The 15,308-nt window shown below is 39.1% G+C and overlaps 1 protein-coding gene across 1 annotated transcript in view; it reads right to left on the reverse strand.

Moving 5' to 3' along the window:
* Positions 1-15,308, reverse strand: part of CORIN (corin, serine peptidase) — a 225,053-nt gene that overhangs the window by 14,703 nt on the left and 195,042 nt on the right. Inside the window, 3 exon segments of the mRNA XM_043972400.1 lie at positions 12,588-12,717; positions 13,338-13,448; positions 14,805-14,918. Of these exon segments, the coding sequence (XP_043828335.1) occupies positions 12,588-12,717; positions 13,338-13,448; positions 14,805-14,918 (355 nt within the window).

A 15,308-nucleotide genomic window follows, 5' to 3' on the forward strand; every position in this document is an offset into this window, starting at 1 on the left:
CCCCTCCAAGTGGCCTTCTAATATATAGGGTGGTTCTCCACACAGTTGGATTCAATAGTATGAGTTATGAGTTAGACATAAGTCCAGTTTATGAGTTATATGTGACATTTCACTTGCACTCTGTAATTGGAGTATACAAATCCTTTGTTTATTGCCCCTTTACACTAAAAAGTTCTAGAGATCCAAGTTTGTAGCTCTGAATTCAGAAAGTTATTGAAAAAAATTGTATGTGTTTTTCTCTCTACAATAAAACTTTCATGCAGTTAAAAAAAAGTTTTAGCATCTGAAGAACCGATTGATTTAGCATGGGAAACAAGTACCAAATTACATGTGGTTGCATTTTTTTATACACCTTCAAATTTTATACACTTACAGGCTTCTTACCCATTATGGTAGTGACATCTTAAAAGTAATATAAATCTTGAATTGCTTGAGTTCTTAAGCGGGGAGGGAGGAAGAGAATTTGGAACACAAAGTTTTAAAAATCAATGTTAAAATTTGTTTTTACATGTAATTTGGGGAAATAAAATTTTAACTTAAAAAAATTAAAAATTTAAAAAGTCCCCCCCAAAAAACAAAAAAAAACCCAAACAACAAAAAAGTAATATAGATCATAACCAGTGACTATCAAAAGTTGCCTTTATTTTGAAATTGTTTTAGGGAAAAAAACCTGGTATTTGAAAGGTTTTTTATAGGATCACAAAATCTTACATTTTTTACAGTTATAAAATATTATTTGTAAATAGAGTTAGAGGTCAGTTAAAGTTAGGTTAGTTAAGGATTTTTTTTTTCATTCTGACCTGTATTATCGATTGTTCTCTTGGGGCAGTTATGGATCATGGTGAATAGTCCTCTGGTCCTGGAATCAGTAAGTCCTGACCTCAGATACTTATTAGCTGTGTGACCCAAGGCAAGTCAGTTAGTTTCCATTTGCCATCTGTAAAGTGGGAATGATAATAATAGCCCATACTTCCCAGGGTCATTGTGAGGATCAAATAAGATTTCAACCTTCCTATAACTTAGCAGATAAGCCTCAAACAATTGTTTGAGGTTCAGGTTACATGACTTGCCCGTGATTCCACTACTAATAATTATTAGGAAAAGTATTTAGAACTAGGTTTTGGGGACAACTAGGTGGTACGGTAGATAGAGTACTGGCTCTGGAGTCAGAAGGACCTGAGTTCAAATCCAGCCTCAGACACTTGACACTAGCTGTGTGACTATGGACAAGTCACTTAACCCCAATTGTCTCACCAAAAATAAATAAATAAAGATAGATAGATAGATAGATAGATAGATAAATGAATGAATGAATAAATAGACAAATAAATAAATCATAGAACTGGGTCTTCCTGATGCCCAAATTTTAAACATTCTATCTGCTATCACACACTGCCAAAATTACTGTGGAAGGGAAATGTGGCTGTGATGTCTGTCACCCCACTGATTACCAGCATTGAGTCACCTGATCTGGCTATGAAAAAGGGTTTCTTAATCCATGAATATCTCCCCCAACCCCCCCAAAAAACAGCAAGTTCAGTTGATGACAAGAGCCTTTCCAGCAGAGGCATACCATTCATCTGTCAAGAGTAAAGGATGACTCCGGAGGAGAGAGGGAGACTGACAACTCTGTCTACAATCTAATTCACACTTAAATTGAGACATCATCCTCATGATGTCACTGGTTCTCTTCCAGGACAAAAAAAGAACAGCAGAGGCAGAAGCAGCAGCAAGGAGCTGAGTTTCCCTACTAGAATAAATACTCAAGAGCTGAAATATGTTTATTAAAATATTATCCAATAAAGGATTCACAGATTTCCTGCTACAAAATCCAAGACTTTTTCCCCCAGTGAGGGGATGAATACGACTTCTCACCTGTCACCTTGAAAGAACAGTGGCAGGCAAGTAGATACCATGAGAAGCTTAACCCACATGGATTTATTTCCTTCACTTTTAGAGTTTCATTCCACATATCCCATCCATACTAAATCCCAGGATTTAGATGCAGAGGAATCAGAACAACATGAAAAAACCCTTCTTTAATCATCCTCTAAGAATGTGACTGGGCGCCTATTAGAGTTCCACATGTACAAGTGATCACAAGGGTCTTGGACAAGGAATCCAATCTCCATTTCTGAGTTACTATTGATGAATCATCAGGTAATCACTTGAAATAAATGATTCCTTAATATTCTACAGGTCTTCTTCACTCCCCCTGACCATTCAGCTACCCTATTTAAAGGTTCAAAACAAAACAAAGCAAAAACCTTTGCATAATGGGCAAGCAGGATGTGGCAGGGGGAGGGTGCAGGGGGGAAGGGGGGGACTGCCTCTTAGTTACAATAAGTGATGGCAGGGGGCGGCTAGGTGGCACAGTGGATAAAGCACCAGCCTTGGATTCAGGAGTACCTAAGTTCAAATCTGGCTTCAAACACTTGACGCTTACTAGCTGTGTGGCCCTGAACAAGTCACTTAACCCTCATTGTCCCACAAAAATAAAAGAAGCCATGGCAATAAAGCCTAAACTTTTGTGACACGTCAAGCAGAATCTGAAAAACACATTACCTACAGAAAATATCATTATGGAAAATAGTTTGCCACGGAAGAGCAAAATACTAACAAGTCGCCTGGGCATAAAAATCTTTCAGCTTTAGAAATGTCATCTTGTGGTCCATCACTCAGTTTGATTATGTTTCTTCCATCATATGACATCTGAGTATCTGGATGATTTTAGCTTTCCTTACAATACCATTCTCTCCCTCAAATCAGTCTTGAAAGTCATAGATAAGGACTTTTCTGTTTTAAAAGGGGGGAGGGAATTCCACAAATTTACAAGTTTCTAACTTTAAAATACCTTCTTCTCCAACGCATTTTAGCTTGCTTGCTACAAGATATCTTGGGAGGAGGGGAAGAAAGAGAGAGAACCCCTAAAAAAGCTTTGCACTCTGATGAAATAGTTTAACTTTTGTTTGCCTTTGCTCATGCATTAATGCATTTTGAACGTCACGTAAGCTAAGTTCTAGAGACCAGATTCATAAAATTTTGGAGCTATAAAGAATTAGAGATTACTTTAAAAAGATCAGATTGGAATACAAGCTTCTTCAGAAAAAGGAATTTTTTTTCCTATCTCTTGTCATCCCCATTGAGTGGGGGTAGGGGAAGGGGAACAATGGCAGAGTCGCACTTAATAAAAGTTTGTGGAATTGAATTATCTAATCTGATTCCCCCATTTCACAGAGGGGAAAGTTGAGGCTCAAAAAGAGTAAATTACTTGCCCAATTTCCCCTCAGAGCATTTCTAGTAAAACTGCAGTTCTAGGATTAGAACCCAGATCTCATGACATGTTAGCTACTCTCTGCCCCTCTACTATACGTTGCATTTGGTGGTAGCTCATCAATGGTCTATTTAGGGAAGCCACAGAGGCCGCGATTTCTAAAACTAGAATGTTGAAGCTGAACAAAAACAAAAACAAAAACAAAAAAACCCCACCTTTAAAAAATATGCAATCTAGGGGGCAGCTAGGTGGCACAGTGGATAAAGCACCAGCCCTGGATTCAGGAGGACCCGAGTCCAAATCCAGTTTCAGACCCTTGACACTAGCTGTGTGACTCAGGGCAAGTCACTTAACCCTCATTGCCCCTCCAAAAAAACCCAAAACAACCAAAAAAACCCCAACAACATGTGATCTAATGTCCTCATTTTACTGATGAGGAAACTGAGACAAGCAGGGACTGCAGATTTCCCAGTCTTTGTCACATAATCTGATTTCCATGGGCAAATGCACAGTGCTAGTTAAAGGCATGAATAGACAGGAATGAGCACACTGACCACCTGCCTGGCATCCCAACATATCCCAAGGTCATACAAGAGCAAAGTGAAATGGCTCAGATGCCTTGGGGAAGCATGTAAGGGACTAGCCTCACATCAGCTCCTGTGGTGTCTCATAAAGAAGGTTCATGGCTGTAGTTTATTTGTGTTCACACTGCTCTCCAAAGGAGCAGAAGTTAGCCAACACTCCACAGAGTCTGTCTTCTTTAAATCTTGCTGGTGGAAAAAAGTCAGGACAGAGGAGGCGACTAGAGTCACACATGAGCTGCCTTAGCTTTGTTATAAGAGGGCAAGTCTTATTAACATGATGTGTCAGCGCAAACTCAACCTGAGGATTCAACTCAAGGTCCTCAGAATAAGTTAGGAAGTCCAAATTGTGTTGTCTGGTGAATTAGACAAATCACTTGAAATGATAGCAATCTTGGAAGCCCACATTTTTTCCCTCAATAATATTTTTTTCCAATTACATGGAAAGATAGTTTTCAACATTCATTTTTATAAGATTTTGAGTTCCAAATTTTTCTCCTCTCCCTGCTCCCTAAGACATTAAGCAGGCTGATGTAGGTTATACAGTACAATCATGTTAAACAAATTTCCACATTAGCCATGTTGTGAAAGAAGAATCAGAGCAAAAGGGGAAAGCCATGAGAAAGAAAAAAAAACCAAAAACACAAAGTGTGTGAAAATAGTATGGGAAGCCCACATTTTTATATCGCAGCTTGAAACTTGTCCACTGAGTGCTTAGTACGAGACCTCATCTATTATCTAGTATTGTCAAACTACTAACCCTGTTTAGGTGTACATTGACTAAATGAGAACTAGGGGAATGGGACCTGTGATTTCATTGTTGTTTTTTTTCCCCTGTGATTTCATTGTATTGTATTTCATTGTATTTCCTCTTAGATGAGGAAAGTTTATAAGCCAGCTCAGGTGAGCACTTTCTCTTCAACTCATATTCAGAGAATTGCCTGGAGCACTGGGAGGTCAAGTCAATGGTGCAGGGTGACACAACCCTGTATTATCAGAGGTGGGTTTGGACCCAGATCTTCTTGACTCTCTACCCACCCTGCCAAACTGCTTCTCCCAAAGTAGCCATGTCAACATGTGTATATGCATACAAACACACAATGGATGTCCCCAAAGTCTTGCCTCTGAAGCCTAAAATTGTACTGAGATTTTGGGCCCACCTTGTTTATATGCATGCATACAAGTATACATGCATGTAGAAGAAAGGGGTTACTTGGAAATTTTCACAGAAAATCATTAGCACACTTTGAAAAACACAAATTAACACCAGGCAACCTGATTCTCTTCGTATCCCTGTGGTTTTCCTGTTTGCTATTTAAATGAAATGTTTAAAAAGTAGTTCACTTGGAATTGTCATCTATGGAATGGGAAGGAAATTAAAACAAGAATGGGGGGCAAGGCTGAGGAAAAGTCTCAGCTGGTGTCTTAAACAGAAGAACCTCAAGTAATAAAAAGACTTTTGGAATGAGGTGTTAATTGGGTTTTCTAGTTAACTAAACATTAACCAGAAAGCTTTTGTTGTTTAAACCCTGGTTGATTTTTTTTTCATGTACAAGTCCACAGTCTTCCTTACAGAATTTAATTGACTCTGAGAATTGAGGCAGCACAGCATGGGGGAAAGATCTATGGAACTGGAATTCTGGTCCCAGCTCTGCCATTTCCTAGCTGTGTGTCTTTGCACAAGTTACTTAATGCCTCCAAACCACAGATTGCTTTGCCTTCCTTACAAGGTTTGGGTTAATCTCAAATGAGATGATGAATTCAGCCTTCCCTTTCCTCTACCTGGCCAAAATGATCTTCCCTTTGTGTGTGTGTGTGGGGGGGGGCAATGAGGGTTAAGTGACTTGCCCAGGGTCACACACCTAGTAAGTGTCAAGTGTCTGAGGTCAGATTTGAACTCAGGTCCTCCTGAATCCAGGGCTGGTGGCTTTATCCACTGTGTCACCTAGCTGCCCCTTTTTCAAACCCTCCTGGCTCACTGCCTGTGTTTCTCCCTTGCCTCATCCTTATGTTAAAGTTTGTGTCTCCCATCTCCTCAATTGACTAAGTTAACTTGTGGGAAAAGACCATGTGTCTTTTTTCATCTTCGACCCCACCCCTCCAGTGCCCAGTATAGTGCATTGCATGTGGTAGGAACTTAATTAATGTTGTTTGGATTGAATTAAACTGAAATCTCTTTATAATTGTAAAATGCAATGTACAGAAACCCAGTGACCAAAGAGTGGTGATTAACAGATTCTTGTCAAACTAGAGGGATAGCATCGGGAGGGTGCCGCAGTCCTCTGATCTTGGCCTGGTCAATGTTTTCACTAATAACATGTGTAGGAGCACCAAAGGCACACTTACCAGATCTGTAGGTGAGACAAAGCTGGGAGGTATTCTTAAGATAGGGGGTCCCAAAAGATCTTAGTGCACTTTTAAGCTATTAAAACTTTAAAGTGCCCTAAGTGTTTGGGGATATTAATTAATAGCTGGATGGTGTGATGGAGGAGACCTGAGTTCGAATCTTCACCATCTCACTCCCCCCTCCCCCGGCTCTGTGACCTTGGGCAAATCATAAACCACTTTACAAACATGAAAGTGTTATAGCAATGGTAGCTATTATTGACAGAATTTGCATGCAAAAAGATCTCAATAGACTGGAACACAAAATATAGGCTGAATATAAGATGAAATTGAATAGTGATCAATGTAAAGTTCTAAGACTAGGGTCAAAAAATACAGAAGAGCTGTTTTTGTTTTTGATGAAACCCCTTCATCTTTCTTTGTTTTCTTATAATATGCTGCTTTTACCCCACAAGTGGAATGAATACCTGTGGGGAAAAACAAAAGTAAATCAGAGAAAATGAATCCCAGTTACCTGAAGCTCTATTATTTATTGTTTTACTTGTGGTCAGAGCTCTAGAGCTAGAAGGGCCCTCAGAGGTCATTTAGTCCAATACCCCTCATTTCACAGATAAGAAAAACGAGACCTGGGGAAATTAAGTGTCTTCTCCAGGGTGGGGAAGCAGCTAGGTGGTGCAGAGGATAGAGTACTGGTTCTGGATCAGGAGGATGTGAGTTCGAATCTGGCTTCAGATACCTGACACCTGACACTAGCTGTGTGAGCCTGGGTAAGTCACTTAACCCTGATTGCCTCAAATTTCTGGGGACATGTCCAGTTGTCCTGATGTATATCTTGCCATAGGACCCAGATGTCTCTGGAGGAGAGAATGAGGCTGGAAACTTTGTACATCCCTTCCTCACTTAAATCTAGTTCACTGGGGCAGCTAGGTGGCACAGTGGATAGAGCACTGGCCCTGGATTCAGAAGGACCTGAGTTCAAATCCAGCCTCAGACACTTGACACTTACTAGCTGTGTGACCCTGGGCGAGTCACTTAACCCCAATTGTCTCACCAAAAAAAAATATAATTCACAGCAAGTCATGACATCACCTCCCAATGTCCCATATCCCTTATCCCCAAAGCTAATTAGATTCCAAGTCTATATACATGTGTATATATTTATGTACCTACATATTTATTCCCTGTATACTGTGCATGGTGCTATCGTATTATAAATTAAAAACAAAAACCAAGTTATTAAATATTGAAACCCCCTTGTGACTTCATGGCTTTTGGCCTACCCTGTATTAGCCTATCTGAAAGAAAAAATATGCACTCCATATCATATCACAAGAACTGTGGTACAACAATGTGGTTCAAACTTTGCTGGAGAGCTCTCAGGGAAGGTCTACTTCATGACCTAACCAAGTTCCCTCTCACATTACAAAGTAACCTCAGTTCTGAAGCAGGGGAATGAAAAAAAGAGAACACACACATTTTTACAAAGCTCTCCAGTGTCCCTGATTGTGATTTTGTTTTATCCAAAGTGGGATATGTCTAAATGTAAAAGTAGTAATGAAGTCTTATAAAAAGGATTGCTTGATGGTTCTCGATCGATAAGGTAATTTCTTTGATTCTAGCAAAATGTTATAATACAAATGAATATTAGTATTCATTCTCCTGAAGATATGAACTTTAAAGGGAAGGAAAGAAGTGGAATGAGTTGAAAGAATGCCAAGATTTACATAATCCTCCAAAACTGACAATAAAAAATTGCTACAGGCAGAGTCTTGCTATCCAGTAATTGAATAAATGATTTTTAAATTGCATCAAGTGTATTTAATACTAGAACATGCCACTTGGCAGGAGGGCTTAACAAAGCAACATTTCACTCTGGGCATTAATATTGGTAGTTACAAATGCAGCTTATAATACAACTAGAACTGAGCATAAAAAGTATTCCAGAAAGACAAGCAGAAAGAAAATAGTTTCTATCCTAAAATGTCTCCCTCAGCCTTCACAAGGAGGTTGATTTCATTACTCAATAATCTCCAGTTCCCTAAAACCAGATGGACGTAAATTCTTTCCTCTTTAGAACTGCACAGCATAATACCAAGATGTTTCAAATAAGAAGCCAATTAATCCAAAGGTCAAGAAAACCATTTTCTAAGGCTTTTCAATGCTTGAGGTTTTATGAGACCTTTACCAAAGGTCTTTTCCAATCTTTCCAGGACTCATCTAGGATGACCAGATGGTGAGAAGACATGCCATCATTGGTGGGGAGAAGGGTGGTAGAAATACTCCCCCCCCACACCCCTCATGTTGCCTTTCCCCTTCACTGAAGCCATTCCAGAACACACTCCATTTAGCCTGTTTGATTGCTCTCACAGCTTATATGAAATGGAAGTCATCGATTCAATTGTTTCTTGGGAGATAGAAAATCATCAGACCTTATCAATTGCCCTACACCTCTACACCCTATAGATTCCTGGCACCATCTAAAAAATGACCACCATCCAAAAAAGAATCAGGGCAAAGATCAGCACTAGCAAGGCATGATGATAAAGCATATACAAGTGATTTTGGTCCACTCTTTTCTATGTCTTCTCCTTTCTTTGGGTAGAGATAGAAGGGTGGTAAGGTAGAGTTAGAGGCTAATTCTCAGCCTACTACTCTGAGGACTACATTTTTTTACTTTATGTTTTTATGAACGATTTATATCTCCCCAAATCCTACATAATGGCAGGTTTTTACTAGATTAGAAATTATTTTCCTTTGTACCAGTTAGGAATTTTATGATTTCTTTTCTTTGGTCTCTATCATCATTACATTTCATCTTCTTCTTCATTATATTTGGAGATAACCAGGAATAAAAATATGAACCCTCCCCTCGCAAAGAAAATCGTTTCTCTCAAAAAGCTGATACAGATGAAAAGACACATCAGCACACGCACAAAAAAGAGCCGCCATTCAATGTTCAAGATGCCAAGTTCCGACTCTTGTGGATGTTGTGACTTACAGTCTACATACCTCCTCCTCCTCCTCCCATCTTCCTCATCTGCCTTTTCAGTTAAATACTTGATTGCTTTCTTTTGGGAGTGTTCTGGATTGGACCTATGATTTCACTGATATAGGGAACTCCCAGTGAGAAAACTCCCTCTTATCAAGGCAAATCAACACATACTCTGAAATGAATAGTCTCCCTGTTGCCTGATGCACCTAGAGGTTAAAGGAGTTGACCAGAAGAGTAGGAAGTAGAACTTGGTCTTCCTTGCCATGAGAATAACTTTCTATCTGCCATACTGGAGTTGGCACCTGTTTGGCACACACATGGTCCCTGGGTGGCAAGGCATGACCTGGCAATAATCCTGTTTGCTACCAAACTGGAATAAAATATAATTGAAAAAAATTTAACAAAATAAATAAAAATACAATGGGTATTACAAAACCAATAGATAGTGGATAATATTATAATGTCACATTATAACATTGTATGTACATATAATACTTATAATATGTTATTATAAATGTAATATGATATAGTTATACACAAATGTAATAAGACATAATATTATAAACCAATAGATAATATTACAAAGTACAATAAATTACAAAACCAAGTCAATTTGTAGCTTCTAAGAACCTCATGTATGGGGGCAGTTAGGTGGAACAATGGATAAAGAACTGGCCCTAGATGCAGGAGGACCTGAGTTCAAATCCAACCTCAGACACTTAACACTTACTAGCTGTGTGACCCTGGGCAAGTCACTTAACCCTCATTGCCCTGCCAAAAGAAAAAAAAAGATCCTCATGTATGAGTTAGTGGCCCCCATTTCTATTTGACTTTGCCCTACACAGTACTGCCTCTACCATTTACTAAGCATCAAAAAAGGTGATGTTTTCAGTGTTAAAAATTACTCCATTTCTGGGTAAATTCAAATACTAGCAAACCAAAATTGATTTTTTTCAGTTATAAAAAGTATAAACTATTTAAATCACAAAAGTCTTCCTTTGGTACCTCACCTTAGCATGGAGGTGACCCGGGTTCTTGAAGGGTATGCCACTAGAGAATGGATTTTAGCAAGTGCTACCACTTGATGCTGGATGGGCATCAAATACCAGCTTAATGAAAGATTATATTCAAAGTCTCAAAAGAGTCATCACCACATTGGTCATAGGGTAATATATTTCTGGACACAACTTACAGAGATCTACTACTAAAGGAAAAGAAGAACACAGAGCAAAGAAAGCCACTGAGAACGAATCTGGCTTCCTCTTCTACCATTCAACCTCCACCACTCTACCTCTTCTAACTTTCCAATGAAGAGCTCATTGGAAAGTCCACATTTGATGTGACGTCTGCTGCTTTTGGATCCCCTTTGTTTGGCTATAGAACATTTTCCTCTAGTTCTCCTCCTACCTGTCTTTTTTTTTTTTTTTGCAGGGCAATGGGGGTTAAGTGACTTGCCCAGGGTCACACAGCTAGTAAGTGTCAAGTGCCTGAGGCCAGATTTGAACTCAGGTACTCCTGAATCCAGGGCCGGTGCTTTATCCACTGTGCCACCTAGCTGCCCCCCACCTGCTACCTGTCTTACAGCTGCTTAGTCTCCTTTGCAGGAATATCATCTATCTTGTGCTCACTAAGCATGAGTGTCCATTGGTTCTGTCCTCTTTCTACAGCCAATTCTTCCTTGATCTCATCGTCTTCCATAGATGCAAATATCATTGATGTGAATGAGTCCCAAATCTATATATTCACTCTTTAATTATGTGTATTATCTTGGGTGTTAACTTCCATGAGATACAATTTCCTTATCTATAAAATGGGGAGTGGACTAAATGACCTCCGAGATCCCTTCTAGCCAAACATCTATAACTCCATGACCCTGAATTCTAGTTCCAGGGCACCAACTGCCTGCTGGACAACTTCACCTGGATATCCCATCAGCATCTCAATTCCTTCCATCTAAAATGGAACAGAATTCATTATTCTTCCCCCCCTCCCATCTGCCCCTTTTCCCAAATTTCCTTAAGTATCAAGGAAACCACCATTCTCCTAATCACCCTATTATAAACTCAGAGTCATTCTTGATTCTTCCGTCTCCCTAAACCCCCATAGCTAAATGCTTGCTAAGTCTTGTAATTTCTCCATTCTTTCTAATTACAACTATAATCACAGTTCATTAATTCTTACCTAAACTATTACAGAATCTTTCAGTTTCCTTCTTCACCAACCCATCTGCCATACAGCTGTCAAAATAATCTGCACACAAATTTCACCATGACATTCCCCAGTCAGAATTCTTCAGTGGCTCCCTATTACACATTCCAGTCTGCTATTTAAAGCCTTCCCATTTCCCACCCTCAACATTTGAGTCCATTTACAAATTCGACTACCTGGTATTCTCCAGACGTGCCATTTTCAACTTCTGTGCATTAGTATGTGTCCCTTGCACAAGAAATGTACTCCCTCCTGATCTCTGTCACACAGAATCCTTCATTGCTCTTAAAAGCTCTGTTCAGGAGCTGCCTCCTTCATGAAAACTTCTCTGATCCTCCTCAGTTTTTTGGATTCTCTCCTTCAAATTACCTTGTAGAGGCAGCTGGGTGGCACAATGGACAGAACACTGGGCCCAGAGTCAGGAAAATCTGAGTTCAAATTTGTCTCCAAAGCTTGCAAGCTGTGTGACCCTAGGCAAGTCACTGAACATCTATTTGCCTGAGTTTCCTCATCTCTAAACTGGGGATAATTAGAGCCTCTACTTCCCAGAGTCATTGCGAGGATCAAATGAAATAATATTTGTAAAATGCTTAGCATAGTGACTGGCACATAATAAATAGGTGCTATCTAAATGTTATTGATGATGATGATCTTATAGTATTTATCTGTGTATGTGTTGTTGGGTTTTCCCATCCCAACGTAGAACCCAAGTTCCTTGAAGACACTGACTGTTTCCTGCTTTTCTCTGCATTGTCAGGACCCAACACAGTGCCTTGCACATAGTAGGTGCTTAAGAAATATCTGGTTAATTAAATTGAATCAGGCATCCTTCATTTAAAGTGTTCGAAAAGACATTTTTAGCAACATTGTAGAGAAGGCACCAGTTTTCTCCATCCAGGTCAATTCTAAAGCCTTATAAATGTTGGGAACCTTTTATTTCATGAACACTTCAAAATGCAATTACTGCATTTGCTTTTAGAGTCTCTATCAAAGTCTGGTTTCAGCTCTCTTTAAAGCAGGTGTCTGTAATTAAAGACACTATTCTCACCACACTCATTTCCCTCTTACTTTGAAAAGCTTTTCTGTGTAAGAATTTTAAAAGCCCCTATGATCATAAGAAGGATGTCATTAATACACTCAACTAAACACTGAGAATTCCAGCAGTGCTACAAACTACTGACCTTACCCTAAACCCATTTGCTTGCAGGCCAGTTGACTCAAGGTCTCTTGCCAGTTGTCAGCACACACTTGGTGGTCAGTGGCAGATCGAAGAACAGTCAGGAATGTAAAGGAGTTCACATCATTAGATAATGTCACTGAGAAGAGAAAAAGAAATATTTTAACAAAACTATATTTCTTCTCCTGTTAACCAAAGTGTAATCTTGTATAGTCATTGCTATTCTTATAATTTAAAGACCTAAACCATATTGATCAAAATCTCTTTGTTACTATACTATAAAGGTGAAACTGGGCAGATAGGTGGCACAGTGGATAGAATGCTGGGCCTTAAGTCAGAAACACTTATCTTCCTGAAGTTCAAATCCAGCCTCTTACACTTACAAGTTGTGTGACTCTGAACAAATCACTTAACCCTGTTCGCCTCAGTTTTCTCAACTATAAAATGATCTGGAGAAGGAAAAGGCAAACCACTCCAATATCTTTGCCAAGAAAACACCAAAAGGGGTCACAAAAAGTTGGATATGACTTAACAATAAAAAAGATGAAACTCCACATAAAGAAATTATTTAAGGAAAAAGCCTTCTTCTTGGAAATGAGAAGTAGGTCACTCTTGCAAAGTTCTTTCACAATGTAAAAAGTAAGGATTTGTTGCTGCTGTCATTGTTTTTAATGGGAGTGAGGAGACAGTATTCTTTGAACTTTCATATCTCTAAGACAATTATTACTTATGGTAGGGGGCAGAAAGAACCAGACTTACCACAGTCCCATTCATCAGAGCTGTCTGAACAATCTATGCCACCATCACACCACAAATCACGGGATACACAATCATGATTGGCACACTCCAGTTCATCCTCTTGGCAAAATGCTGTCATGGGAAACAAGTGGGGAAAAAAAACTTTTAGAGATAAATGTGATTATTCCTAAAATATGCATATTATGTTTTGAAAAAGTGATTGTGAGGGCTACCAGGCTCTTGGACAGTAAAGGTGGCTCATGAGGAGATCCTCAAACCATCAATCATGGCCATTTCTGTTTTGAACAGCCTAAAATTAAAAGCAGGAAAAGCTATGGTTTTATTCATCACATTGATATGAAAGATTATATGTACACGCTGAAGTAGTGCTAAGCAAAGAAAGAATAGTCTTTGGCCTAGAAGACAAGATGTGAAGGAAACTTCTGTACCTGGAAATATTTTCCTCTACACAGGTGTCTGAGGACCTGACAATCTACCATTAGTGATTCATTCCTTTGGCTTGCCTTTTGTCTTCTTCTAATAGTTCTACATTAAAAGGCAAATACTCTTGGGAAGAGGACCACTGTGCCCAAAACACCTTAGTATAAATGAATTTGCTTTCTTTACTTGCGGGAGGTACCCAAGAAGCTGGAAAGCACTGGGTTCCTGGGAGAGAGAGGGATAGAGGCCTTACAGGAATAAAGAAGAGAGACAGTGCTACCTAAGGAAATAGCATTTTGTAGTGGAAAGCAGGAGGGATTTATAGTCAGGGGACCTGGAATCAAACTTCAGTTCTGACTCTCACCAGCTATGTGACCCCTAATGTTAACAAATGAGATTTAGTTCTCTCATCTTTAAAGTATGAATAACAATACCCCATCTTGTGGAGCTGCTTGGTGGAAGAATATGCTTTGTAAACCTTAGAATACAATATAAATGTGACAGTACTTCAACTTTTTGTCTAGAGTAACTGTAACAACTCTCACTAAGTACTCACTATGTGCCAAGCACTGTGAAAAAGGCTAAAAATACAAAGAAAGGGAAAAAACAAAAAGCAACAAACCAAAAAAAAAAGTGCCTGGTTTCAAAGGTTACATTGTTATGAAATTGAGTGGTTTCAATGCACTTTGCAGAAAACTACTAGAACAGCGAGTATGAGTATCAGTTTTTATAAAACAGCATCCAAGTGAAAGATTGTTTCCACCTGACTAGGTGCCCTATAGAAAAAGTCTCCATCAGTCTCCATGGGCAGCAGATGAGGTAGTGGCTTAAGTGCTGAACTGGGCCAGCTGTGAACAGACTTGACTTTCCTTTGTTGAAACTCACCAGAGATGAGAAAGCAAGGTCTCTTTGCCTATCTGGAGAAATCATCCCAGTTACCATGAAGAGGTCCTCTGGGCAAAGGGCTAGTTCTAAGATGGATTTGAGCTGAGAAATAAAATGTTTAAGATGAAAAGTTTGTTCAGACAAACTCACGCATACACTCACAGCAGTTTTTTTCATCCATCTTATCAGGACAGTCTGGAAACCCATCACAAATCACTTCATGTTTGATACACAGTTTGCTGACAGGACATTCCCAAAGACCTCTCTCTTGGCAACCTAGAGACAGAAGATCATATATATTCCGAGAATCATACTTGAAAACCTGAAATGGAAATATTAAGCCTCTTCCATTTAAAATCATAACAGTGAAATCATACAATATTGACACTAGACCTTTTGTTGTTTCTGTTTTCAGATCGCATGGGGAATGCTAAATATAGTTCAGAAATGTTTTGCTAAAACCATGTTTTAACTAATTCTGTGACTGTCCTATGTTAAACAACATAGGTTGAGCAAAGTTGAACTCCTACAATGTGAACCCCCAAATAGCAAAATGCATGAACTTAGTCACTATTGTATAATGAACACAGGCAGGAGTCATTAGCAGCACAACAAATTTTACCTTTTGTTTATTGAACTATATTAAAAATCTAGACAAGCCAAATA

The sequence above is a fragment of the Dromiciops gliroides genome, chromosome 6 (assembly GCF_019393635.1).
Source record: "Dromiciops gliroides isolate mDroGli1 chromosome 6, mDroGli1.pri, whole genome shotgun sequence".
In the NCBI taxonomy this organism is placed as follows: domain Eukaryota; kingdom Metazoa; phylum Chordata; class Mammalia; order Microbiotheria; family Microbiotheriidae; genus Dromiciops; species Dromiciops gliroides.